The sequence below is a fragment of the Anguilla rostrata genome, chromosome 12 (genome assembly GCF_018555375.3).
Source record: "Anguilla rostrata isolate EN2019 chromosome 12, ASM1855537v3, whole genome shotgun sequence".
In the NCBI taxonomy this organism is placed as follows: Eukaryota; Metazoa; Chordata; class Actinopteri; order Anguilliformes; family Anguillidae; genus Anguilla; species Anguilla rostrata.
The window spans coordinates 33,201,548-33,229,082 of NC_057944.1; the positions used below are offsets into that span (position 1 = coordinate 33,201,548).

The window sequence follows — 27,535 nt, forward strand, 5'->3', positions numbered from 1 at the left end:
TCTGCTCATCACCGTGATCTTGCTGCCTCCCCCTAAATAAAGCACAACATGCACAAAGCTGCGGAAGCTGAGGACGCTCTGTAGCGCAAACTCAGAGAACAGAGGCTGCTTTGCCACGACGTGTTGGCGGTGGCGGAAGAGAGAGAGCGAACAAGAACCCGAGGAAAAGATCACAGTGCGACATTAAGAAACAGACAGGAGTCTAGTTCTCACCCCCCCCCCCCACCCCCATTGTCCCGGAACAAAGAGCAACACCTTTGGAAAAGACGCCTCCAAGATGCAGCATCAGTTCTTCCTGAAGAACAAAATTAGCGTCTGTCTCCACTTTCCAGGGCTCTGAGGAGCATGTTGCACTGGAACTCACGGCAGCAGCAATCTTTCAGACGACGTCTAGCGCGTTGCTGGCGTTCAGACAAAGCTTGATTTGTACTTCACAGTGAAAAAAAAAAAAAATGAATAAAATAAACCCATTCCCATACACAAACGTCGGCATCCTATGACAAAACCAGTACGCCCTGTACACCCACCACGGGTCAGAATGAAAGCTGAGACTGTAGACTTCAGACCGAGAAGCTCAGCGACTCTGCGCCTCTGGTCTACCCACAAGGCCGTTCTCTCAAGTTCACACGCGATGCCATCCCAGCCTATCAGGGGAAGGGTCCCGCAACCCGCTACCCCGTGGGAAACGACGGGAAATCAGCGTTTTCTTAAATGGAGAGCAGGAGGCTTCTTAATATTCTGTGAAACAAACAACCCACAAAATGGAAAAAAAAAATACACGACGGTCTGCCTTCACGGGTGTTCACGGTGGGCAGAAGGCCAACATCAGCCACTGTCCCTGGAGAACGATACATGCAGAAAATCTTCTGCCTTCGTCTGCACAATGAATGGAGTCTGCCAGAGGCCACCGCTAATGGATTGCGTTTATATAGCGTCTCTTACCTCGGGCTATCAAAGTGCTTTTTAATGAAGGGGTGGAATATCACCTCTAATGCGTAGCACCCACCCACCTGGCCATTGTCCTTTTTTTTGCACCAAGATGCACAAATGCAGGGCCTCATATTTCATTATCATCACATGACCAGAGAAGACATAGGGTCAGGATACCTGGAAACCCCCCAATGCATTAACCTCTAGATTAAACACAGTAAGTCAGGTTACCGGTTTAACACCTCCAATAGACTTGGGAGCCCCTCGCACTGAAGTGGGATGCTGGTATTCTGCTTGGCCCATAAGGAAGACTGCCCCCTACTGGCCCCCCCGAGAAATTACAAGCAGCAACCTGGATTTCCCAGCAGGCCTACTGTCCGGATACTACCCAAGCACCAGCCCCACATCACAGTCACCAGGAAATGGGAAGTGGCAGGTGGGTACAGATGACGGAGAGGGCGACAGCTATGGCACAGCTTGTGCCCATGTGCAATTTTCACTACCATTTCGAGGGCGTCCTGACATTGGGGCTCAGGCCGAGCCATCAGAGTAAAACCAGCAGACGCCGCCGCCGGGGCGGGCGAGGAATCGATTGAAGAGGCTTTGACCGCGAACCCGCTCAGATCGTGAAAACGGCCGCCTCTCGATTCGTTAAGATTCGGCAGCGGTCGCGTTCCGCGATGGGGCCGCGCGTACTCGAGCGCGCTTCGCTAGTCGAACGTCCCGCCGGCGATCCGTGATTTTCCCACAAAGCCGTGCTCCCCCCTTTTGACATTGCCGAGAGAAAACCCCTCGAGCTTTCGCGCGACCGAACAGTCTTAATCCTCTTCGTTTGTCCTCGGTGCGAACGCGAAACCGTAATCCCCGTGCAGAATTAGAGGGCGTTCGCGAGGCGTGCGTCCCTTTAAATCCGTCGCCTCGGCAGGCTGCGGCGCGCGGTAAAATTACAGCGCGGCAGATGGAGCCGTTTATTATCTCAAGCCTTCCGGCGGTTCGCTCTGCCGCCGCGTCTGTTCGGTAATCAAGCGCCGCTATGGCATTTCGTATCTCTCTGCAATACCGGCGTGGGGGGGGGGAGAGAATGTCCCCGGAACAGGGGCGCCACGTGCGGCCCTGCCAGATTGAGTTTGGGCCCCGGGAAAGGATCCCACACCCCGCCACCGTTAAACGATGCTGTACGTGGCCCTGCGGTATGTTCTGCACACCCCCAACCCCCCCCAAGCTTTGGGCCGCCAGAGTTACTACCGCGTTCTCCCCACTGATGATGCCGCTGGCTGCAGGCACAGCTCTGAGTGGCCAGGACGTCCTCCCCTCTGCTGACGTGACCCGGGACAGGCCCGTAGCACAGGCAGCAGCTCCGGGGGGGGAAGGGGGGCGGGGTGTGTGATCAGAAGCAGAGAGGAGGGAGGGAGGGGCAGATATGACAGCACGTGAAAATGACAGCACGTGAAAATGAACAGAAAATTTAAATTAAATGATTCAAACCCCCGCGTCACCTTAAGTGCAGAGGACAGCCGTCACAGGAAGACCCCCCTCCCGTGCAGCCCCCCCCCCCCCATCCCCACCCCCACACAACCTTTTTTGGGTGGGGGAAGAGGATCCGTCATCATCTGATTGGCCTCTGTATTAGCTGCCGTCTTGCTTTGCACTTAAGCGTGAACGCTTCTTACATTTTAATCACATCACATCAGGTTCAGGGAAGAAAAGGAAAGAGAAACGAAAGGTTCTCATAGTCCCCTCCTCCTCCCCCACTTCCTGTTTCGCGAGGAGCGCCACATCGCCCGTTTATTTATTCCGTAATCTTCAGAGTTCAGGCCGGGTTCTCCGGCGGCGAGCGATGGCAATCGGCGCACATAACCGAGCAATTAGAATGTGAGAATAATTAAAGGAGCATCGCCGTCCTCTTCCTCGTCGCTCCGAAGCGGTTAATTACTCCTAATCCCCTTGGCTGCTGCCTGTCTGACAGATGCGCAGACACCGCCAGCCTCTGCGCAAGAGCGCTGAACACCGCGTGCCCGTCTGCCACCCAACGTCTCTCCTTAACCCGTTAATGTGCCAGATCACAAATGAGTGATTAGGATGTTCTTAATGGAACATTCTAATGCTGATGTAACCATCGCTACCGGCGACTGAAAGGGATGGAGTTCTAGAACGCCGACGCCTACTCTTCGAAGGGTTAAGCAGAATGCGGTCGGGGAGAGAGCGAAAGGACACTCCGGTAGAAAATCACTGTCATTATTCCTGTCAATCATTTTTTTAAAAAGCCAGTTAACTGGGCTCAAATGCGTCCGCTCTTTTGTTCTGTTCGGTATGTACAGCCGAGAGAGGAGCAGGTCAGGGCAGGAAATGCTGAACGAGGCCCAGCAGCTGAGGGTGAGGAAAGAAAGACCAGGGCGAATTTTAAAGAAAAAAGGTGGGGTTGTCAAAAGAAATGTCTGTATAGCGCAGCTTCATAAAGCTCAGTAATTCACTCTGAGGCAGATGGTGTGTTCGAGAGGGAACCAGAGGCAGCCTGATAATTCACACTTTCTCCTCTTTTATTTTTTCTCTCTTTCTCAAACAGGAAGCCAGTGAAGAGAGTGCCAGACAGGGGGGGTGGAGGTGGGGGGGGAGGGGGTGGGGGGAACGGGGAGCGGGTGGGGGGGGGGGGGCGCACTGCATGAGACCCACTGCTCTGACAATCAGCCCCCCCCCCTCGGCGATGGAGCCTCGCCGTCGGGAGCAATCACCGCCCAATAGGAAACCTTCGCCGTTACCACGGCGCTCGTCTGACGCCGCAATCAGGGCGCCTTACGAAATCAGCCGCCCTGATTTTAACGGCCGTTTTTGATTTTTTAAATTTTATTTTATTCACAGTGCAACTCAGGTCCCGCAGAATCGCCTCAACTTTCTCACTGAAGCAGTGTCCTCGTCCTGCTCACACGACCCCGGACACACGCGACCCGGCGACTTCGCTTCCGGAACCTTCGGCCCGCATCCCACGAACCACCGGGGGGGAGGCGATGCGTTCGTTTCCGCCCCCCCCGACCGAATCCGTCCCCGGTTCCGCTCGCGCGTTTTAAGCGGCGCGGCGCTGCTGATGCGGAGATCGGGCTCCGAGCCGCTGCGATTGTGGCGGGGGCTGGGCGCGGATCCGTCACTCTCAGTTTATTAACCCGGCTGACCTTCACAGCTCCGTCTGCCGGGGGGGGCGGGGGGTGTAACCGCTCAGACTGTCAGCTTGACAGCCCCCACCCACACGCTTCACTGCGAGACTGACAAACCAGACAGACCCTCACACCCCCCCCCTCGCTCCCCCAAATCATACCCCCCTCCCTCCCTCCCCACCTCCCCCACCCCCCCCCCCCCGTCACCACTGAGCCTCTGCATAAACTACCTTCACCATAAAGGTTACCGCTTTCACACAAACACATCACAATGTAATATACCGGCAAAACCCCAATCTCTGAATTCCGCCTGTCATGTTTACACACTGAAGCAGGGAAAGGAAAAGGGCTCTCTGAGCACTGTTTCAACGGTCCATATATTAAATATCGGCCGAGACAGTCGCGGCTCTTGCATCTGGTTTAAATGAAAGCTGGCATGACTCCCCCACCGCAAACACAAACCGCAACGCTCTCTGGCTCCAGCACAGCTGACTTAAAATGAATTTGGCTGGGATTCAACATAAAATTTATGATGTATTTGCAATGTGAAATATGATTTATAGTAATGGGTAAGGACATGCCATATGCTCTCCATATGCTTTCTTATTTTATTTTTTTTATAAAAGACTACACTCTTACATAAGAGAGAAGCAGTATACATTAACCAGATCTGTTTGTCACTCGACACTAGCAAACCCAACAGAAATCAAACTTGCTTTTCAACGGCTGAAATTTCATCTCGAAGTGACACATGCTGTAACTAAATATCCAAAGCAGTTACAGAGTTATTCTGACCGAAACCAAAATGCGATATTCAGCACCGCAGTGAGTTCCGCACGGCGTCGTGTTCAAAGGCCCTCCTTACCTTGGCGTTGTCCTCCAGCTCATCGAAGATGTCGTACTCGTCGTCGAGACTGTCCCCGGCGTTCAGCAGACACAGGCCGGGCCCGTCATCCAGGATGTCCTCTGGGAAAATCACACCGGAGGTTACGGCACCGGCTCTGTCGACTGGGAAAACCGCTTCGCTCCCGACCGAGCTGAGAAAATCCACACTCTGCCTCAGCGGCAACGCGATATTCAGTTCTTACGCATCGGAAACACGAGCCGTGAGCAATTCCCACACTGTTTGGGGAAGTTAATAAAGAGCTGTGTAAGTGCAGATTTATTGCTCCATAATTTCCTCATTTCCTCATTCACACTGACACCCCTCCATCCTAATACTCACTGATACTCCTCCATCCTAATACATTACTCACTGATACTCCTCCATCGTAATACTCACTGATACTCCTCCATTCCAACACACACCGATACTCCTCAATCCCATATCACACCAATATTCCTCCATCTTATTTCACACTGATACTTCTCCATCTTTTTTCACATTCACACTGATACTCCTCCATTCTAATTCACACTGACACTCCTAAACCACACTTCACACAGACACTCCTTCGCACACTGATACTCCTCACTGCCCTGTCCCAGTCCTGACTGAGACCGTGCAGGGACTCACCCTGGCTCTGCGAGAAGATGTCGGTCCATCCTTATACGCACTGACACTCCCAAACCACACTTCCACACTGACACTCCTCCGCACACTGATACTCTCCTCAGTGCCCTGTCTGTGCAGGGACTCACCCTGGCTCTGCGAGAAGATGTCGGTCCATCCTTATACACACTGACACTCTCAAACCACACTGACACTCCTCCTCACACCGATACGCCTCACTGCCCTGTCTGTGCAGAGACTCACCCTGGCTCTGGGAGAAGATGTCGGTCCATCCTTATACGCACTGACACTCCCAAACCACACTTCCACACTGATACTCCTCACTGCCCTGTCTGTGCAGAGACTCACCCTGGCTCTGGGAGAAGATGTCGGTGCAGAGCTCGTCCTCCCCATTGGAGCGGCGGGGGGGCAGGTAGCAGAGCTGGTGGCGGTCCATGGCGGGCAGGGTGCTGACGGTCAGCACCAGGGAGCTCTGGGAGAAGGCCACCTTCATGTCGGAGAAGTTCAGCGAGCTGGCCTCCTTCCCGTTCAGCTGCAGGATCTCGTCCCCGGCGTTCAGCCCTGCGCCACAAACAGCAGGTCAGCCGCGGTTACCGCCGAGAAACAGACTCCCGCTACACCTCAGCGGCCAACTGTCTGCTTCAACAAAGTAGCTAAAGCATGACAGCATCACAATGATCACAGATAAAGAGCAGCCAGTTTAACGAACTAACTCAGCACACACAAATCACAGGCTGGTAATAATTACTGTATCTCCCCAGTGTCAAATCAATGAAGCGATTCCCAAACTCAGTCACAGGCCTCAAAACCACAGCGGTACTGATAAAGCACCAGGGGCCTACAGACAGGTTTCTGTGCTCTCCCTCCTTCTCCCTTGAGCCCTGCGGTGTGACCCAGGTGTTTCAGAGCAGTGACAGGACAGGAAGTGTAGGACCACAGCTGGCCCCTATTGGACGGCACACCTCAGTCCAGCTGCCCCTATTGGACGGCACACCCCACCCTGGCTGCCTCTATTGGATGGCACATCCCAACCCGGCTGCCTCTATTGGACGGCACACCTCAGCCTGCAGCAGGGCTGTTTACCTTCACAGAGACTCAGAGCACCGCTGGGTCATGACCAGCCAGTAAAACCTAAGAAGCACTCACAAGTCCTGCCACAAATAAGCCAGCACATGCTCAGAATTTATTTTACATTTTATGAGACGTGCTCAAATTAAAAACGAAGCATCGGATTCCCCCCGCCCCCCGCCCCCCACTCTTACATGTCATGTATATAAATTGAACAGAGGTGAATTATTACTAACCACAGACCCTCTTGCAGCTTTTGGGTTTCTCATTTCACAGTGTGGCGATGAGGCCAGCACACCCAACCCCCCTCTCCCGCCCCCCCTCCCCAAACCCACCCCCCAGGTCACCACAGACATTTGCAGGGCAGGATAATGAATCGCCTGCAGTGAATTTACATAGTAATTTCCCTTAACAGACTCCAGCCTGCTGGATTACATATGCCTCCCCGTTCAACAGAATACCCCGCGAAAAAAAAAGAAAGAAAAAAAAACGCATCTCAATAAATAATGCAGAGAGGACAAAACAGAGTTGACCGGGGGGGGGGTGTGGATCTACACCGGTTCTACAAACGAACGTCGGTTAAGAACGGCGACCGGTTTAATCCAGAACCTTGCCACACGGGCAGACTGACAAAGCCCCCCCAAAGGAGAAGTCTGACTGGTAGAGAATAACGGCAGCGAAACCTTTAGCGAAGGCTAATCCCCCCGCCTTCACTTCTGTGATGTAGAGCTGCTGCACGCCGTCCTCCTCCAACACCGAGATGGAGAAACCTGTAAGCACAGAGGGAGAGAGAGAGAAACAGAGAGGAGGAGTGGGAGCGAGGGAGAAAAAGAGAGGAATAGTGAGGGAAAGAAGATCAAATAAAATGAAAGAAGCAGAGGGAGAAAGATGAGAGAGGGGTAGACAGTAAGAAAGAGAGAGAGGAAAATAAAGCAATGGAAAGGAAGAGTACAGAAGAGAGAGAGAGAGAGAAAGAGACCAGCCGTTAGAGCTCATAACTGTTTCTCCCAGTGACAAGCTAGAAACAACACAAGAGCCAGACTAAATAAACACAGGTCATAAATATGCAGCGTCAGGTCAGCCGCACAGGGCAAATGCATTTCGAAGGCAATACCAGAGCGAAGGCTGAATTCAATATCGCAGATGGACAGAGGATTGAATTCAGATGCCGTTGGACGTTCGGCATCTCAGAGACAGCATAATCGTGTACTTCCATTCAATTTCTTTCCCCGCCACCTGTGCCAAATATTCAAATGGATCCTTACCGTAGCCAATCGAGCAGGATTCATCACGGTCAAACCGAACCAGCTTAGTCACCTTGGAGCAAATTTCTATCTCTTTGTAGAGCTGTGAAGAAATTAAATATTGATTAGACTCATTATATATTGAAACAGTGCAATAAGAAGCCATAACTCATTCAGATTCTCACGTGGGCAACAGGAAAGGTGAATTTAAGATTCTTTTTGCACTGAAATGGAAGGACTCAGCAAAGATCTTCATGCTAGAATCTTCCTGCTTAAAAAGCTCTGTTTGTTTTGAAGAAAAAAATTGTTTACTTTCCATTATAGAGATCTGAGTGCCCTTGCATTAAAGAACTCAACAAATGATATGGGGTTTTCTCTATAACAAACAAAACAAAAGAACACGCTGACATCTACAGGTAAACACACAGCACATTAATAATTCATAAAGTAGACTTTTAGGAGATCCCAGAGGATTTCACACTCATCGCGTAGCGTACATAAAGAACTGACTCCTCAATGCGCAGGAATGAGCTCTGCAGTCACATTTCCCCCAACGGTAAACGGCTTCAGAATTTCAACAGGAAAAGCAGAACAAATTAGTCACACACCAGAATAACAGCAAAGCCTAAAATCCCCAGAGTCTCTGGTGTACAGGTACGACACGACACTCACCAAATCACACAGGTCCTCTTCCGGTTTGGGGACGTAGAATTGCACTTGGTTGTCGATTAAAAACTTCAGACGCAGGTAATGCTTGGCAAGATCCAAGTGATGGGCCTGGAGGGTTTTTTTGAGAAAGATATTTTTTTATGAAAAAGTGTTTAGGGGGTTTCTTTAAGATCTGCAGTATTGCAGACATTTTGAATGAAAATCCATGTTTTATTGACTGCGTCAGTAAAGAGAGGAGAAAAGCAAACTTATTTAAAGAAGCCACTTGATTTTTATGCTTTGCAGTTTGTCCTCAGTTTGGTGATGAGAGTTAAAGCTCACCTTCAGAAAGTGGATTAAAAGTAAAACTGAATGACAGATTGTTAGTAGGTTAAAATCCCTGCTCACTTAAGGCACATGCAGCGGTATATTCCTACGTACACAGCTAAAGCGTTGTCATGTAGACTTTCGGCTTAAAATTCTAATACCAGCTATATTAGGTATACATACATAACTAATATGATACATTGAACCATGTATTAATACACTAGCCAGAAAACCATCAAGCAAATCACTATTAATTATAGGATTGACATAGTCAAAGAAATTAATTTGTTGAATGAAGATGCACTACGCTGGAATAAGGGTGACACCCCGATATTTCTTTGATTTTTAAAAATTTTAATAACATACCAGATTTGGCAGATGCCTATGATCAAAAAGTTAAAGGGGGGTGGGGGTGGGGAAGGGGTGGCGGTGGCGATGATATAACAGGGAAATGGGTTGGTGGAGGGGGGGTGATCAAACAAAAACAGAGAAGAAAGAAAAGATGTGATGCAGGAAAGACACAAAAACAAACAGAAGATGAAAGGTGCTTGTAAAGCAATAAGAAGGGAATCCTATAATTCGTTTTACAGGCCCTTCACCCTGAAGCAGGTCAGAATGATCACACGAGGCTGAGGGCCTGGAGCTTCCCTCAGTATAATGGCAGGGGAACCAAAGTGTTTTTCACTTGTGAGAAGACAAACGGGGAAGCTCGTTCAGGAACTCGAAATAAATGTGGGCCCCGGACTCAATCAGCACTCCAACCCCGGGATCTCAAACTCAGGTCCTGGTTGGCTGCAGGGTCTGCAGTTTTTTTGTGGTTTCCTTTCAATCGGTGGCCAAATTAGGCTTTAGAAACAAGGTGTTTGGACTCTTTAGCCAATCAGTGACCACAACCCTTCAGCACCGTAGATTGAAATCACAGTTTTAACCTCAACTGTGGTGTAAAAACAAATGGGTAATTTTTTGCAATGTATGAAAGTATTAAATTATTTGAAGTAATTATGGGGATCACTGAATTCACCAAACTGTGTTTGCACATTGAAGGTTTGTATGTATTTAATTGTCAAGTTAATCATAAATTATTACTGCAGCTTCCCCAAAATTGTGAGGGAGAGGGAGGGCCTTGTACGTGAAACTAATCAATTTATTACTGCATGTAAATTTAGTCAATTCAAATATCTCTTCTTCCAGATGCCTGCCAGACAGCTGGCTCAATTTCACCTCCCTTTCAGCGCCGAGCAGACGGCAGATTTGTTTGGGACGATGGAGATTTGTTTCGTTTTTTTGCTTCAAACGAAATGTGAGATAATGATCTTCAAAGCCCACAGCCAAAACCTTGTTCAGTGGGAACACAGCAGCAGGAGGATTCTGCCCAGTCCGTGCTAGCAGAGCCAAATTATAACCGTTTCGCCTCGTCTCTGTAAACCCCAGGGCTGCAGAACTGGAAGCCATTTTCTGGTAGTTTGGGGAAAACTCAGGCTAAAAATAGCATGTCTTCAGGTCTACTGGACATAGTGTACAAATTAAACAGGACATTGTATTTCTTCCCCTGTCATTTTATTTTATAGTTTCAGTGTGGGATTTTTTTTGGGGTGGGGGGGGGAGGGGGGAGGGGCACTGTGGACCACCAGAGGTAACAGGAAGAGGGGAACAGAGAGTAATGTGTCACTTCTGAATTTAGAGATCCGAAAAAAAAAAAAGCATGTGAAAACAGTTCCTCTGTATCAGTTACAGTGAGTCACTCCCCTGTCCCAAACATCCGTGAATCAAGTGAGGTGAGACGGAGCACAGTAGGGGAGCTATTCCGCCCGGAGACAGCGAGGATCACAGGAGGACCATAGAGCGCAAGCCACAGGAAGTCACAGCTCTGATGGCATCGTGAATCAAGTCATAAAAATTGCGATTGGTTTTCCAACCCGTGAACGGCTGCGCAGAATGCCACTGACCTGGCCGCTGCTGTCGTTTAATCTTGTGAAGACTGAAACATTATCATGTTGCATAACACCACATGACCAAGAAAACTCAGGTAGAATGAGCAAAACTGCACGCTGAAAATGAATATTAAAAAAAATAATAATATTGATGATAATTGTGTGAAGAATGTTCTCCACGTCTGTTGGGTGTAGAGTGACGCTGAGAACGTTCTGGAAGCTCCTTACCTTGCAGACGGTCTCCAGAGTGTCGAGGGCAGACTCCCCAGGCTGGATGATGGCGAGCACCGGCTGATCGCTTGGCAGGCAGACCCACGAAGGCGTGAGGTGCTCAGGAACCCAAATGTCGCTGTCTGCGTTGTGCTGGGGAATGCTTTTCAGCGACGCCTCCTTCTCCTTCTGCGAAAAAACAAAACAACAAACCCGTGAGTCTTCACCGTCTTTGGATTCACCCCATCTGCAGCCAGAGAGACGAACCTTTCCCATCACATTAAAAGGCACGAGAAAAACCAAAAAAGGTATCTTCAGACATTTTTCTCTTTCTGCGTTCCATGTTTCCAAACAAATCATTTATCACCACCACTGCTGATCAACAAAAGTGTAAAATGAAAGGAAAAGGAAAGACCCGAAATAAATGCGATTACATCCAATCACAGCTGCCCGGAAACTATCGACACCAGCACTGGTTGAGTCCAAAGGCCCTGGTACATCCCCTGCGGTGAAAACCGTTAAACTGATGACTGACAGCTCGATGTAATCACTTCTCCAGGAGCGCTGCCGGGGGTGCGCACTTCTTCTAGCGATGATCAGCCTCTGCGCTTCAGTCAGACCGTCAGTCACCGAGGGTTAAGGGGCTCGGTCACGTCACCCCGTCTGTGGTCATTATTCCCCCTTTGTCCTCGACAGCGACAATCTATCGACCGCCACCCCCTCCCCTCCCCCCCTTCAAACCCCCCGCCCTCAAAGCCCGACGGTCTGGTCTGTGTCCGCCCGGCGTCTGGCCTGGTTTGAGAGCCCCCGGCTGCGGGGCGTGTCCGCGTCGCGGGAGTAATGTGCACCGCGAGCGCCATCCACCCGCTACGCTGACCCATAATGCACCTGCAGGAAGCCAGGAAGCGGAGGCCCCGTTTCGCCCCGTCTGGCTTCCTCTTCAGCGGTCGCCTACACCTCCCTGACCACCCCCCTAAGCCCCCCACAACCCACCCACGTACACACCCCCATACCCCCGCAGAGGCCTGGGTGTGTACATTCAGCGCGGTGTGCGTTTGGGGTTTGACCGCCGGAATGACCGCGAACGCGTCCAGGAGGCACGCGCGCGACGGCAGCATCGCCCGCGGTTCGTCGCTAGGTTACGAAGCTTAGCGGACGTCGCTTACCACGCTCTCCCTGGCTGAGTCCTCCAGCATGCCGTCCAGGCTCTTCTTCACTGGCTCCTCCCCGTCAATGAACACCTGGGAGAGGAGGAGCAGGTACCGTCTGACTACCAGAACAAGGACGCAAAAGCACCTTATGCAGCACCCCCCAATTTCAGGTACTTCAGTGCTAATAGCGCCCCCTTCAGCCTGCTAAACATGAGTGAGTGAGTGAGCGAGTCACAAGCCAGGTCCATGACAATGTTCGCGATTTTCCTGACTAAATTGCACCTTGTGATCTGATTACCTACAGGCTAAATAGTATCTAACACCGTATCAAGCCTGGTCTTGAAAACCCCCTAGTGTCTGTCTCTACTACATCACCTGGCAAGCTATTCCACACATTGACTTCTCTCGGCTTCCTAATGACTGAGCGGAATTTACATTTTGCTAATTTCCATTTACATCCCCCGGTGCCACTAACAGAACTCAACCTGAAGAACCTCCTGTAGTACACATTGTTAATCCCCTTTATGAGTTTAAAGGGCGCAGTCAAACCTCCCCAAAGTCTCCTTTTACTGAGCCTGAAGAGATTAAGCATCTTAAGTCTATGAAATATACGCCATGTCCATAAGAGGTTTCACACGGGGGCCATTTGTGAACATGACACTGTGCGACACTGCGATGCGTATTGTATTTGCAGTAACAGGACCCTGTGATGATATAGGAGGCTACAGTACCGGGGAGGGGAGGGAGGGGGGTGCTGACCTGGTTAATGCTGGGGCGGCCCTTTGTCTTCTTCTTTGAGGTGGTGTCCAGGCCCCAGAGGGAGGAGAAGCGGCTCTTGCGCTTGCTGGAGGAGCGGGACATGGCCTGCGTGCGCCTCCTCACGCAGCTCTCCGTACGCGCCGCCACCTGCACCAATCGCACGGCACCGTCAGACGCGAACGCGCGGACACACGCTCAAACACACGTCACGCGCACGCTGACACACACACACACGCACACACTCTATGCATATGCGTATCTGTGCGTGCATGTGACATACAAACACACACACACTGACATACACACGCATACATATGTACATACACGTCACTCACGCAGACAAATACACATACTCACTTACACACACACACACACAGGAGTCATGAAGCACAATAGGAATCCAGACTCAAACTGCACAACCAGACACAAAGAGAAACCCAATATTACAAACCAGGCCAGCATAGCCCCAGAGGTACAGTCCAAACCAACATTTACGCAGACTTCCAGCAATGCAGCCCAAACCAGACACCCAAATCGAGGCCATGTATGACCAACTAGACCAACAGACACCCCAAGAAGTAATACAACACAGACAGGCAGACACGCCGAGAAAGTCGCAGTATTACAGACTGGACAGCAAGAAACCTAGAAATTTGGTTGTATAACACTACCTCGCAGATACCCAGAATCACAGCCCATACGATCTGACATCCACAGGGACAAGCCAACTCAAGTGAGACTAGCATAGACCAAGAGAGAGCACGTCTCAGCAAGACCAGGAGTCAGACCAGCACAGCCCAAAGAACCAGCACAACTCCTTCTACGTTTACCGTGCAGACATTTAGCAGGCAGTCACACTCGCGCACTGCAACGCGACTTACACAGCACACGTTCTACATTCACATATTCGTCTTTATTATGAAAACACAAACCGGATATTTACTGTAGTGGTTCAGGTCAAGCGCCAAGCTCAAGGGTACAGCAGCAGAACACCGCCTGGGAAACGAACCCATGACCTCAGAGTTGCAAGCCCAGCTCTCTTTATGCGGTGCTACCACTGCTGCCTTCTGTTTGCTGTGATCTTGGCGGAGACGACGTACTCGTTATGGAGGGTAATAAACGAAGCGCGTGGGGTGATGTTTTCCGTGTCAAATGCTTGCAGGCTGAAACAGAGCCTGGCATTTCTGGGCTAAATGATAAAAAAGGTTAGAAAAAAAAAAAACTGGGGCACTCTTACGGGCTCTCTCAGAAATACTTTCCGGAAGGTTCTCAAATAAATACTGTCGGGTACAGCTTCAACTTTTGACTTTTGTCGCCGTATTTCACAGGAAGCACTTCACCCGCCTCCAACCTCCCCTCCATCAACTCACTCTCTTCCTTTGTTCTTTTCCATCTTTATTTTCTACTCTTTTAGATCTCGGTCTTGAGGATGTTTTTTTGAGGGAGGGAAGGAGAGGGAAAGCGTGCGGTTGAGAGTGAGTGAGCGAGAGAGAGAGAGAGAGAGAGAGAGAGAGAAACGGAGAGCTGTTTGAAGGAGCCTTGTTCAAAGAGGAGCAGTACGTGGGAAAGATCCTTCGCCGTCTCCTCTTGTTCTTCTCCTCTCCCTCCTGCTGTCAGAGTCCTCCGACGCCCACCTAGTCCCTGACTTGCGTGGGAGACCCGGGAACAAGAATCCTACTGATAAGCCAATTCAGCGCCGCAAATTAAAGCCTTATTCTTCCGTCTCATCGCTCCGGTATTTTCTTCTTCTTTTTTTTTTTTTTTTTTCCTTTTCCAGTCGAAAATCCCATTGGCTCTCTGTTGTGAAGGTTTTTTTTTCATCTGTTAAAAGCTGAAGACCTCTCCGTTTGAAGTCAGCCAGTAATAGTTCTCGTTTAAAAGGTGTATTCATGCTCAGCTCAGATCTGGGCGAGAGAAAGAGACAGCCTCTGGAGGAGTGATCTCCACCTGACCCGGCTCTCTGACTGCGCAGAACCAGCCCAGCGATGCGCGCGCGACCGTACAATAAAGCGGAGAAATGGGGCACGCTGTCATATTCATAACGTTCATAACGATATTTATAAATGCTATCATATTAGAAATGAACCCTGTGATACATATATTGCGGATGAGAATGATAAATTGTTTTTTTTTTTTCCATTTTCATTTCATTTCATTTAATTCAATTTCATTCTCTTTCACTGCACACTCCAAAGGTCAGAATCACATGAGGAATTCTGGTTATCAGCGGAGGCAGAAGCACGCAAATAAACGAGCAGTGGAACAGAGACCGTACACGTCTCATAATCAGGGCACAAGGACAGGGAAGTGCAGTATACTGCAACTTGCTGAACTTGTCTTTTTTCCTGTATCTTTGCAAATCCCACCGCAGCGAGTCAAAAAGGTTAGTTACTACAGCAGGGACGGACATGAAGCACTGCAGCTGGCTTTTCTGTCTGACCTGCAAACGGGCAGCTGTTGGCTCCAGTGTTTTTGTTTGATCAGGTACGGGTATCATGGTTCTGCTTTCGTTTTTTAAAAGAAAACCTTGTGTGCTACGAAAAAAAAATACTTTTTTCTGCACTGTACAAAGAGAAAAGTTGATCCCTGATGATGCATTTAAGCTTCCTTACAGGAGTTCGCTATATCTTTGGATAGTGCTGCTACGCTATTTCTACGCTTGACCTATTGATATTCCTAAGCAACCAATAGTGTGTTCACAGCAGATTCAGTAGCTATGTGCTTATTTTTCATTGGACAAGTCGATACAGGCAGCGACTGTACGCTAACGCTAACCATTTATCATCCTCAAAAGGTTTCATTTAAACTCTACTCAAAAGAAGTTTCGTGGAAACTTGTGGATTATATGAAGCAGTATCTGGGCGATATTCCACGACAGGCGTTCAGAAAAACACTGCAACAACCAACGCTCAACAAAGACGAAGAGCTGTCTAATATTAGACCACCTCCAGCGGCCTCTTCCCTCCGCGCTCGGGGAGGAACGGCTGGGCTCCGGGGGGGAAGAGAGCTTCTCCTGCCAGACGGAGGAGGCGTTAGCCAAGGCGCTATCAAACCGCGCTCGTTTGTGTCGGCGTGAGAGAGCCGCGCTCCCTCTGCCCGAGTCTCCTCACGGCACACTCTGCATGAGAACGCACAGCGACACAGACACTCGCGGTAAAAAAAAAAATGCGGAGCAAACGCACCGGAATGAGGCCAGCGGGCCGAGCACGCGAGGAAGAGGCAGGAGGAAGAGGAGAACGTCAGACTATATAAACGACAGTAAGAGGCAATTCAACCTGTGTGGGTTTCTCCTTTACCTACAGTCTAGAGAGTATCAAAATCTGAACTCCAACACCCCCGATAGGTCTCTGACTCTCATGAATGACCACGCATTGACAAGTACTTGCAAACTTGCAAAATTTGATTCACGTTTAAATAATGTAAATTATTATTATTTTTAAGTAATTCCCCCATTTCCTCCTTGTACTGCCGACAGAGCTGAACCTGAAAGACTTGCAGTGGGAGGGTGGGGGGTGTGGTGCTGGGAGCTGTGGGTGGGTTGGGGTGGGGTGGGGGGGCCTCGTGTGGGCTCGTCAGTTGAGAGGATCCAGCACTGCATCAATTCTGAACCCTAACACCCACAAGAGTCTCTGCCTGAAATAAATTACCTGGCAAGATGGTTCCACGCGGATATCAGTACCATATTCACCTTTAAATAACCCTCCCCCTTTCCTCCTTGTTCTGCTGACAGAACTCAGGCTGAAAGACCTGCGATGGGGGGTTGGGGGGGGGGGGGTGGAGGAGCAGCCACTCACCAGCGCGTGGAAGGAGGAGACGGAGAAGATGCCCAGCCGGCCCATGGCCAGCTTGGAGGGGCGGGAGGCGAAGGCCAGGAGGCGTTTGGGGTTGGGCAGCTCGCCGCCCTGCAGGCTGGCCAGGTAACAGCGGAACCGGAACAGGTCCATGTGAAACTGCTCCAGGTTCTGCTCCCACAGGAAGATCTGAGAGAGGGAGGGGGGGAGAGAGAGAGAGAGAGAGAAGAGGAGGAGGTGAGAGAATGAGTAAAATAGAACAAGAGAATGCGAGAGAGAGAGAGAGAAAGAGTGAGAGAGAGAGTAAAGAGAAAGAGACAGGGAGAGAGAGAGAGAGCAAAAGAGAGAGAGGATTTAAGAAGGTAGAGAGAAGGATGCACACAGGCAGATGCCATTTGCTTTTTGAATGCACATCAAAGAACTCTAGGAGAGGTAAGTCCTGCCAAAAGTGATATCATGGCCCTGGCGGTGGAGAGGGTGGGGGGGGGAGGTGGGTGTGGGAAGACAATACCCTTTGTTTGGGGGCCCCTGCAGCGCATAGAGGGAAGTGGCCGCTTCGTGTTTCAGCCCTGGCATTCTGTGTTAATGGGCCAGTATTTCAGGGGGTACTGGAGCAGGACGGGGCGATTATTTACATAGCCCCGGCGCTATATCCCCAGACAACGGGGTGAGAGCGCAGCCAGAGAGGTCTGTGCGTATGCCAAATATCTAAAAGCGTAGAACAATGCCCCCCCTGCATTCCCCTGGCGTCCAGAGAGCCGGGGATCTCCAGCGCTTCTGGAATCTTCCGCGCTCCCCATTCATCCCCCGCACAATGGGGAAACCCGACCCGGCCCGGCGCCGGCCTCAGAACCGCCCCCCCACCCACCGGCGGGCACAGAGGCAACCTGAGCCCCCGCTCCTGTAAACAGTCATTAACCAAAACATAAGCTTCGCAGGTAATTACCGCACTTAAAAAGCACCCATTAGAGGCTCGAAGGAGTCGAAAAAGCAATCGCGGGGATTTAAAGGGACGGGGCCCGAGATTCCACCGTTTCTATCAGCGTGAGAGTGCGAAGGAGGGAGTGTGCTGCATTGTGGTCATACAGCCTCTGACATCCAGGAGAACAGAATCCAACAGAATCCCTTCGGCCAAAAGCCTACATCACTGTGTTACAGCCTTGGGTGTAGGAGAACACTACAAAAACAACTAGAGAGCTCCACAATACTTCAGCAGTGTGTATGTATGTATGTAAGTATGTATGTCCAAAATAATAAACAAAGACACTCACACATTAACTATGTGTTCTAGGAAAAATCTAATTTGTTAAACTACAGGTGTTGCCTGAGGTTTTGATGTTGGAGATCCAGGCATGGTGGAAATGCCAGCCAGACTCTGCAGGCTAATAAATCAAACTCGGCAAGTGTAAGAGTTACGTGCTTCGCCGCCAGGGGAAGCTACCTGCTCCAGGATGGTCTTCCTCTTCTTGGAGTCGGTGACGGCGGACAGCTGCATCTCGCCCATCTTCTTCATCTTCTCGTCCATGTCGATCTTCTGCTCCAGCCTCCTCATCTCGGCGCGGAGCAGCCGGACCGTGTCCTCGCGGTGGTGGTGGCGCGCCACGGCCGCGGCGCAGGCCGAGTGCGTCGCCGTGATCCAGTTCTCCAGCTCCGTCTGGCTGGAGGTCTGCCGGGGGTCAAAGGTCAGAGGTCAGAGGTCAGCGTCCGCGAGGGAACGAGCAGCCGCTCCGATCGACGGGCCCGCCGGTCGGCGCCTCTGCAGTCATTTAAATGGATTGTTCTCTCAGAGCGGTCAATACGCTTATCTGGAGCAATTAGCACCATTACCAGACAGACGGTAGGTGGCGAACATGGTATAAATCTGCAGGTAAAAGAGGCTCTAATCTTATCGTTTAGGATGCAGGGATGTGGGGGGGTCTCTGAATGAGAGTAAAGGAGGAGGAGCTGGACGGCAGGGGGTAGGGGCGGGGGGGGGCGGGACGTGAGACGCGCTCACCTGGAACAGGAACGCATCTCCCAGGGAGTTGCTGAGGCAGAACACGAAGTCCTTTTTGGGGTGCTCCGGGACGGCCTGCACGATGCTGTTCTCCACCCAGACTGCGTGCTTCGGGACGCTGTTGTGGTCGATCCCGGATCGCCCGTCCGTCTCGTAGAAGAACAGCGTGCACCCTGGGAAGAGGGGAGAACGCAGAGCGGGAAAAGCGACTTTTAATGACATTGTCGTTTTTAATTATTTATTTTTTTACAGAGGAAGGAGACCTGCTGCACGAATCCCACAAGACTTGCACAAATTAAACGGACGTGCTGAGAATTGATCGATATCAGCCTGCTCTCCAGTGGCCAAAATTAAGAAGTGCAGCTCTGAAATGCTGAAAGAGGAAATGACTACGACACAGACTGGATTTTAAACCAGCTTAAGCAGCATTAGCTCTAACACAGGGCCAACGACATGATTCGATTGAACAAAAGAACCAGCAAAAGAAAGCATGCCTGACAGAGTGCTGTTTTAAATGAACTGCCAGTGTGACACTGTCACATCACATAGCATTACAAACACAAACACTGTGAGCCACTGACCCTGACTGTGAGAGTATTGATCCAACAGGACCAGAGAATGAGATTCTGCAGTATGACTGGGACAGGTGTCTGCATGATGATGATGATGATGATGATGATGATGATAATGATAATAATAATTGTGTGTTTTTCTTAACCCCAATGATGTGCCAGCTGTGCAATCTAATAAGATTATAAGCAAGGAATAGATACGAACAGACTAACGGAAGCACAGCGGACAGGTAGAGACATGAGCAGCACATGAGCAGGATGTGCAGTGAGGTGATGGAAGTCACATGTAAGAGAAGGACAGAGTGATGAGGATGGATGAAGGGAGACTGAGGGGGATGGATGAACAGAGAAAGTGAGGCATATGAACGACTGGAGAGATTGAAGAGAACAGATGAACAGAGAGAGAGGAGGACAGATGAACAAAGAGAGAGAAGGCGACAGATGAACAGAGAGAGGGGGATGAATGAACAGAGAGTGGCATGGATGAACAGAGAGATAGAGGGATGAATGAAGGGAGAGAGAGGACGGATGAACAGAGAGAGGGGAGATGAATGAACAGAGAGAGAGAGACAGATGAACAGAGAGAGAGAGACAGATAAACAGAGAGAGAGAGAGACAGATGAACAGAGAGAGAGAGAGACAGATAAACAGAGAGAGAGAGAGAGAGAGACAGATGAACAGAGAGAGAGATAGATGAACAGAGAGAGTGAGGGATGGCTGAACAGAGAGAGAGAGGGGGACTGATGAACAGAGAGAGAGAGACAGATGAACAGAGAGAGAGAGAGACAGATGAACAGAGAGAGAGAGTGAGGGATGGCTGAACAGAGAGAGAGAGAGAGAGACCGATGAACAGAGAGAGAGAGAGACAGATGAACAGAGAGAGAGAGAGATGGATGAAACGCAGAGCGGTTGTGCGATGCCCACCCTTCAGGGAGACCCAGTAGTGCTTCCACTTGCGGCGGGTGGCGGGCTCCACCTTCTTGTTCTTCTTGTGCACCAGAAAGTTTTTGACGGCGAGGGCGCCGGCCTTGCGCACGGTGCCCTGGGCCACGCCCAGCAGCGCGTCTGATTGGTAGGCGGAGCTGACGGTCCCGGTGCTGTGCTCGTCGCTGCCGGCCGACCCCGCCTCCTCCAGGGCGTCGGCCACGCGGCAGGAGCTCATCTCCAGCTCCTGCCGGAAGTTTTCGTACACGCCCTGGACGGGGTGCGTGGCCCCGCCCCCCCTGCCGGCGTCGGCGAACGCGTTCCCGCCCGCCGTCGAGCACACGGAGAAGGACGCCGACATGGTCTTGTAGCGCCGGGACTGGAGCTCCGCCTCCACCGTCACCCCATCGATGCCGCTGTCCCCAAACTCGCTGCCCTCCCCCGCCGTGACGTCCTGTAGCGGGTACACACACACACACACACACACATACACGCACACATACATACGCACACGCACAACACACATACAGGAGAACAGAAGTCAAGGAGTGTTCATTATCCAGCAAAGACAACAGGCCCCAAACTCTGACTAACAAATCCACCAGGTCACACAATTTCTCCCTACACACACACACACACACACACACACACACACTTATTCCACCTGGAGTATAGACGGAGCGGTCTTTGCCTGTGCAGACGGGGAGGCCATTCTCCAGAAAACTCCATGTTGTGGGAACTGGGGCTTCCCAAACAGTCCTGAGTCTGTGTCTGTGTCTATCAGACTCACTAATCCCAGTGCCTGACGAGGGGGTGGAAACAACCCCTCCCCACCCCAAGCTACCCCCCAACCCTCTTCCCACCCCACGTTTGGGTCACTAGCGAGAGGCGAGCGAGCTCCACCTCCCCCCCATACCTCCCTGCCAGCTCTACGCTCTCCCCTCTGACGGTCTGGGTGCATGACGGGAAATTGGGGAGGTGCCTCCCTGCAAACAGGGGGAGCACATGACCCAGTCAGGCGTTCCACAGCCCCATTCTGCTTGGGGGGACAGGAGCCCCAATAGGAGGGACCTCCACAAACTGTCACCGATTCCCTCTTTCCCACCCAGAATCCAGCCCTCCTCCAGGAGCCGCCAATCACCTCATTACCATGACAATGGGACCGAGCGTTTCAAAGGGGGAGGGGCTACAGGGGCATCCACAATGCTCAAAAACACCAGAGGACTATCTGAGAGAAAAACAAACATGTAGAAAAAATTTATTGTCAGCCAGTAGAGGAGATTAAGCTGATTCGAGCTGGCTCTCCCCAGTGGTCTCATAAGTGTTTGATTGTTCAGTCCATTAACGTCAGACAAATAGAAATGACCGGGCACTATGAAATTGAAATGAGAAAAAGATTGTCTTGCCAGGCAGTCTTACTGTGTGTGTGCGTGTGTGTGCATGTGTGTGACTGTGTGTGCACTGTGTGTGTGTGTGTGTGCGCGCGTCAGCCTTGAATACATTAAGGGGTCTCAGCAGTCCTTTTAACATTCAAGGTGCCTCTCCTGTAAATTCAGGGGCAGCAGCAGCAGCAGACACTCCGGAAGCACAGAGCTGAGCCCTACTTTACAGCACAGAACATTCCGGAACACGCAACTGCACTTCAAACTGCATCACATATTTATGCAGCCAGACTGAAGCACAGGCCTCTCTGTTTTCAGGAGGGTTTAAAAGTATCAAAAAAAAACCTAAAAAAAACCACCGACAAATAAATATGCGCCCCTCTCCCTGAGTTTTAAAACTCAGCGACTGAGCTGAACTCCAGGAGTGTAAGTGAGGGGTGGGGCTGCTCGTTCTGCTCGGGCGGTGTTCGGGGTGGAGGAGCTTGTTCGGCTCCGGCAGTGATTGGGGTGGAGCAGCTTGTTCGGCTGAGGCGGTGGCCTTACCTGAGTGGTCTGAGCCCGTCGGCCATGCATGCTGGTGCACAGGGCCCCCTGCTGGCCGGAGAGCCCCTCTGACAGGCAGTGGGAGCGGCGGCAGGGCAGGGTGTAGGCGCCGTAGGCGTTCCCGTCGTCCTCCAGGGGGGACATCTTGTCGTCGTGCGCGTGTCCCGTGTGGCCGCCGCCCCCCCGGCCCCCCCCCTCGCGGGCGTACTTGGCGAATCGGTGGTGCGAGGGCCGGCGGGCGGGGCTCTTGGGGCCGTACAGCTCGTCCAGGGAGTTGGCCCTGTCCCCGGCGTCCAGGGGCCCCGGCGGGTCCAGCGGCCCCAGCGGCCCCGGGCCCTCGGGGCTGGAGGGCAGCAGGCCGCCGCAGTCGGCGTAGTCCTTCTCCTCGGCGGCGTCGGCGATCTCCTCGGTGCTGGTCAGGTGCTCCTGGCTCAGGTCCGACAGCGAGAACTCCAGGCTGTCCTCCCGCCACATGTCCGCCGACTTGGACCTCTTCTTCTTGAAGCTGCCGCTCTCCCGCGGCCCCTCGCCGGGCCCCCGCAGGTAGGTCACCTCCCCGCCGAACGGGCCCCTGCCGCCGCCGCCGCTGCCGCCGCCCCCCAGCCCGCCGGTCGCCGCGGTGACTGTCAGCACGGCGTCCACGTCCGCCGCCGGGTCGGCCAGGTCGTTGTGGAAGGAGGCGGGCCGCAGGTTCATGGCCACGCGGTCCACCCAGATGGGGCTGCCGAAGTCCGGCAGGGCGCTGGTCTCGTTGAAGGGCTCCAGCCCATTCTCGGCCAGGGACTGGGGGATGCTGGGAGTGCTGCTGGACCGCGTGCTGGTCTCCGAGTTGCGGTGCTCCGCCTTCCCCGAGGAGACGTGGCGCGCGCGGCGCGACTGCTTGCCGGAGAGCCTCAGGGACCGGGACATGTGCTTGCGAGACAAGTGGCCCTGCCCATCACCGTAGAAGGCCTGGTCCCCATTCTGGCTCTCTACATTTCCCATGGTTCAATGTCTGTTAAAAAAAAAAAAAAAATACATTTCAAATTACATCACAAGTGCCTTATTTTTTATTTTATTTTTTTAAAATCAGGAACACCACCAAGCAACCACAAAAATGGTACATCTCTCCCAGGAGCACGATTAGTTCTAATCAAATTTAATGAATTGCAACATTTCTTCTGAGACCGCCAGAGTGCTGGATCAGCCATTATAAGCGCCAACCTCGCACGTCCTCAGGAGAATCTTCATTATCTCTGCTGTAGTTTAAGATCTGTGAGATCTGTGAGATATTTATACGCTGCCTCTAGTCATGTTTAAAAGTTATTACCAGCATGTTTCTACCCCCCTAAAAGCCCCACAGAAAATGAGCAATCATTCAGCATATCATATTACTGACATAAATAAATGCATTGTAATGAGGTGGAAAGAGCGTCCCTAAAACCGTTCCCCTACAACAGGAGATGAAGGGGGTTGCTGTTCCGCACGGGTCATTGTCGGGAGCGGGGCTCTGGTGTTTTTAAAAACACAGCGGACACGTCTGTAAACGCGTGAGCCGTAAGCGATACCGTGCGAAGGCGTGAGAGCACACCACGGCTCCCCCACACATCCGACACGTCGCACGCCACTCCGCCGGCACGTCCCGCTCGCCCACAAGTCCGGCCTCTAACGGCCGAGATTTAAGAAGTCCGTTTGAAGGGCGAACGTGATTCGCCGTCGTGGCGCAGGAGTCACGGGAAAGCGTGTAAAATAAGAACGCGGGGTGTTCCCAGCACCTGCCGAGGGGAGGATTAAAACAGGTTTGTGCGGTAAAGTGTGGGGATTAAGAGACCGGGGTGCGGCAGAAAGGGGACCGCACACGGAGGGGCGATTCCCACACGTGTTTTTAGGATGCGGCAGTCACGCTAACGCAGGCTGCAGCAGCGTGCTGCGTGGGGGGCGGGGGCAGGCGGTGCAGCCTGAAATGCGATGAGGTATGCCCGGCGCATGCTGAAACAGCACGTCAAACAATGCGCAGGAAGCGGCCCGTAAACCGCAGCAGAGCTCGAAACCTTTTTCACACGGTAAACGTGCTGTACACACACACGCACATCTTAACACAGGGGTGAACCCAAAAAAAAAACCTTAAAAAAGTTTCCGGACTACTCAATAACACTTTTTAACCAACAGAAATCAAGGAAACAACCACAAACTATATTTCTTACCAAGTTTCATTTATTCATTGCCACACTGAGAACGTTCTAGCATTTCGGTCATTATCAGGCACTGCTGGTGTTTTGATGCGGCAGTAAATAAGCGAGATGCAATTGTGATTGTGCTTGTCAGATATCTTTGATTTCTATTTAGATATAATCCTCTCCAAGTGCCTGTGGGCGAATTTTCTTGGTGTGCAAACATCCTCACCCAAGAACTGGTAAATATATGACATAACCCATATGTGTATTGATCTTATATGACATAACCTACATGCGTATTGATCTTTCTAGTGCAGTGTACACACTAACTAACTCATTTTCACACCTATGCATAGAGGAATAAAGGTGGAAACAGAGACAGAAACTGCAGGCCCTGTGTGTACAGTACTTCCATACCCGGCTGAAGCCAATGCGGCCAGTTCCTCATCTCCCTCCAAAAGAGAAAAAAAATAAAAGCACTTGCTTTCTCTCGAAACTTAGTTCTATCCTCACATTTTAAGCTTTGTGATTACATTCTTTTGGCTTTGTTCCCTTGCTTACTCAATCGATCTCCGCACTGCAGGAGCCAGACCCTTAGCTAAGACAGGTAGAGGGAGTGCGCGCGTATAAAGCCCGGTCAATAAAGCTACATGGCTTTGTTTAGCTAGCTTGTCGATGACATTGACGCTTTTCTCCCCCAACAGTTCCCTCGTGGTCTTTAGCAAAATGTAGCTGTCGATAGTGCCATGTCCTTTATGCCCGCATCACAGCTCAGAATTTAAACACTCGTGAACGCAGTAAGCTAAACGAAACAGTGTAAGAATCTCACCAAAATATAATCAAAGATAACCCCGAAATTGCCAAAGATTATTCAAGCATTCTCACTGCTTTGAGAACAATGCTAATGTTGCTATGGCTATTAACAATGACTAGCAGATTTCACTCATTTATACACTGAACAGTTAGGTACTTAGATCAAAATGTGTTCATACAACATCTGACATTTTAAGGTAATAATATTTATTTGTGTTTTTTTCCAGGTAATACCTTTTCTGAAAGAAATAATACTATTATGTGCTTTTTTTTCCTGCATTATTATGCAGCTGGAGACATTTTAAAATGAAAAGTAAAAGTAAAAAACAGCTAATCATACATAAGCTAGTGCTTGAGCCTTAGTAAGCATGGACTGAACAATGCATGCTACAATATGCACATCACCAGCCCAGGGCCCTGAGCCAAGACCCCCAGCTTAAAGAGACAGGATGAAACTGTGTATTTGACTGCAGAACGATCGGATCGGACGATCTTTACCAACGTGAACGCTTCTGTTCCAGTGGCACTGCACATCCACCTTCAAGACCTGCAGGGTGTGCTGGGTATTGTTTTCAAAACAGGCAATACTCAGATTGGCAAGCAGTTCTGACCCAATAAACCAGGTGGACCCAGTTAAAAGCGGAATGAACGGCCGTAAATGGAATAAGCGCTGAGTGACAGGGAAAGCCAGGGTCCCAGACGCTGCAGAGGGGCCAGGCTGAGCGGCAGGCCACACCACCGCCGCTCAGTCAAACGTGAGGCAGCTCGCGGTCCCCTCTCCCCCCCCAGCCAGCCCAGGAGAAACAGCCGTTTAACTCTGACATGGGGCGGACGGGCTCCCCTCGGCCCTACTCAGGGCGGGAACACGCGCGCTGTCGCTACGACGACGACGACGAGGCAAGCGGAGCACGCGTAAATAAACACAGTGCGGAACACCCGCCATTTAGAGGGGTGAGGTCATCGGAACCGGCGGCGGCGGAAGAGGCTGGCACGCAATCGGCGGCTGTGTTATTGTTCACGTCTCGGAGTCTGGCGGCAGAGGTAACGGCGGTGGGGGTGGGGGGGGTGGGGCGGTGTGTGTGAGAGAAAGGAAGGTGCGGCACAAGCTTTTCTCAGACGCTCATTCAGGTTTAACACACGCAGGTGATGTCAGCCCAGAGACCCGCAGACTCGGGGGGGAACTCACACGCTTTATTCGCCTGGCTGCACGACAGACAGAGTGGCTCACTGTCCTTTCACACTGGGGGGGGGGGGGCTGAGTGGGGGGGGGGGGGTTGGGCATCTCCATGAGCCCTGAATTCGGCATTCAGAGGGGAGAGGGAGAGGATGAGAGGAAGCAGGGCCGAGCTGATGTGTTTTGCAGGGCGGACCCCGGGGGCCGTTGTTCTCGAGGGGAGGGGGGGTGCAGAGGCGGGCCCACCCACTCGGGCCCCCAGCAGCGTTACGCAAGCCTAACTGCTAACTGACCCCGTTTCTGTAACCACCCCCCCCCTCCCGCCCCCCAATCCTGCACACTCATCTCTCAGCCCAGGTACATGCTACACTGCACAGGCTTTGATGCTGATTCAACCTGAGCATAAATCTGCTGAGAGACATAGGGAGAGAGAGAGAGAAAGAGAGAGAGAGAGAGAGAGAGAGAGAGAGAGAGAGAGAGGGAGAGGGGGGAGAAGATGAGAGTGAGAGAGAGAGAGACAAAGTGAGTGGGAGAGAGGGGGAGAGAGAGAGAGAGAAGAGAGACATAGGGAAGGGAGGAGAGAGAGAGAGAGGAGAGAGGGGAGAAGAGAGGAGAGAGAAGAGAGAGAGAGAGAGGAGGGAGAGAGAGGGAGAGAGGAGAGAAGAAGAGGGAGAGAGGAGAGAGAGTAGAGGGGAAGAGGGGGAGGGCATGAGTTAGTGGGAAAGGCCTGAATCAGGCTGCAGAGGCACTCAGGCCAGTGCAGCGCTGGCAGAGGCCCCACACCACAGCAAGCCCCCAAATGAACGCTCCCACACGTACCCTGCGCCCGCACCCCTTTCATCTCTCTGCGTCAGCTGCCTCTCTCCCTCTCTCTTTCCACCTCTCCCTCTCTCATCCCTCCTCCCCCGTACCTCTCCTTTTCTCACATTCTCACTCCCCCATTCTCTCATTTATTTTCCCTCTTTCTTTTGCCCTCTCTCTTCATTTTGCTCTGTTAATCTCTTTCTCTCTGTTCCCCCCTCTCCCTCCCTCCCTCCCTCCCTGTGGACAGTGAAGTGGATGACTGGAGAACACACAACAGCCTCTTATGTAATCAGCAACAGCAGCACCTATAGGGATTAGGCAGGTACTGCAGGAGATAAACCTCCCTTTATCTGCAAGCAGTCATCCCCTCTGTGGCACAGACAGCCAGCCTCAAACCCTCCAGCCTAACAACCAGGACATAAAAGTCCACACCAGAGCGCTGTAATATATACATCC

General features: G+C 51.5%; 1 protein-coding gene across 2 annotated transcripts in view; it reads right to left on the bottom strand.

Moving 5' to 3' along the window:
* LOC135235944 (rho guanine nucleotide exchange factor TIAM1-like) overlaps positions 1–27,535 on the bottom strand; it is a 74,535-nt gene that overhangs the window by 16,342 nt on the left and 30,658 nt on the right. For both annotated transcript variants that reach the window (XM_064302021.1, XM_064302022.1), the window contains exons 2-14: positions 22,136–23,129; positions 20,211–20,664; positions 18,715–18,887; positions 18,160–18,384; positions 16,722–16,907; positions 12,928–13,074; positions 12,184–12,258; positions 11,036–11,206; positions 8,574–8,678; positions 7,923–8,004; positions 7,341–7,427; positions 5,938–6,150; positions 4,942–5,042 (exon numbers count right to left, since the gene is read on the bottom strand). In XM_064302021.1, coding sequence (XP_064158091.1) covers positions 4,942–5,042; positions 5,938–6,150; positions 7,341–7,427; positions 7,923–8,004; positions 8,574–8,678; positions 11,036–11,206; positions 12,184–12,258; positions 12,928–13,074; positions 16,722–16,907; positions 18,160–18,384; positions 18,715–18,887; positions 20,211–20,664; positions 22,136–23,119 — 3,003 coding nt within the window. In that variant the 5' untranslated portion in view covers positions 23,120–23,129. The remainder of the gene's footprint in view (positions 1–4,941; positions 5,043–5,937; positions 6,151–7,340; positions 7,428–7,922; positions 8,005–8,573; positions 8,679–11,035; positions 11,207–12,183; positions 12,259–12,927; positions 13,075–16,721; positions 16,908–18,159; positions 18,385–18,714; positions 18,888–20,210; positions 20,665–22,135; positions 23,130–27,535) is intronic.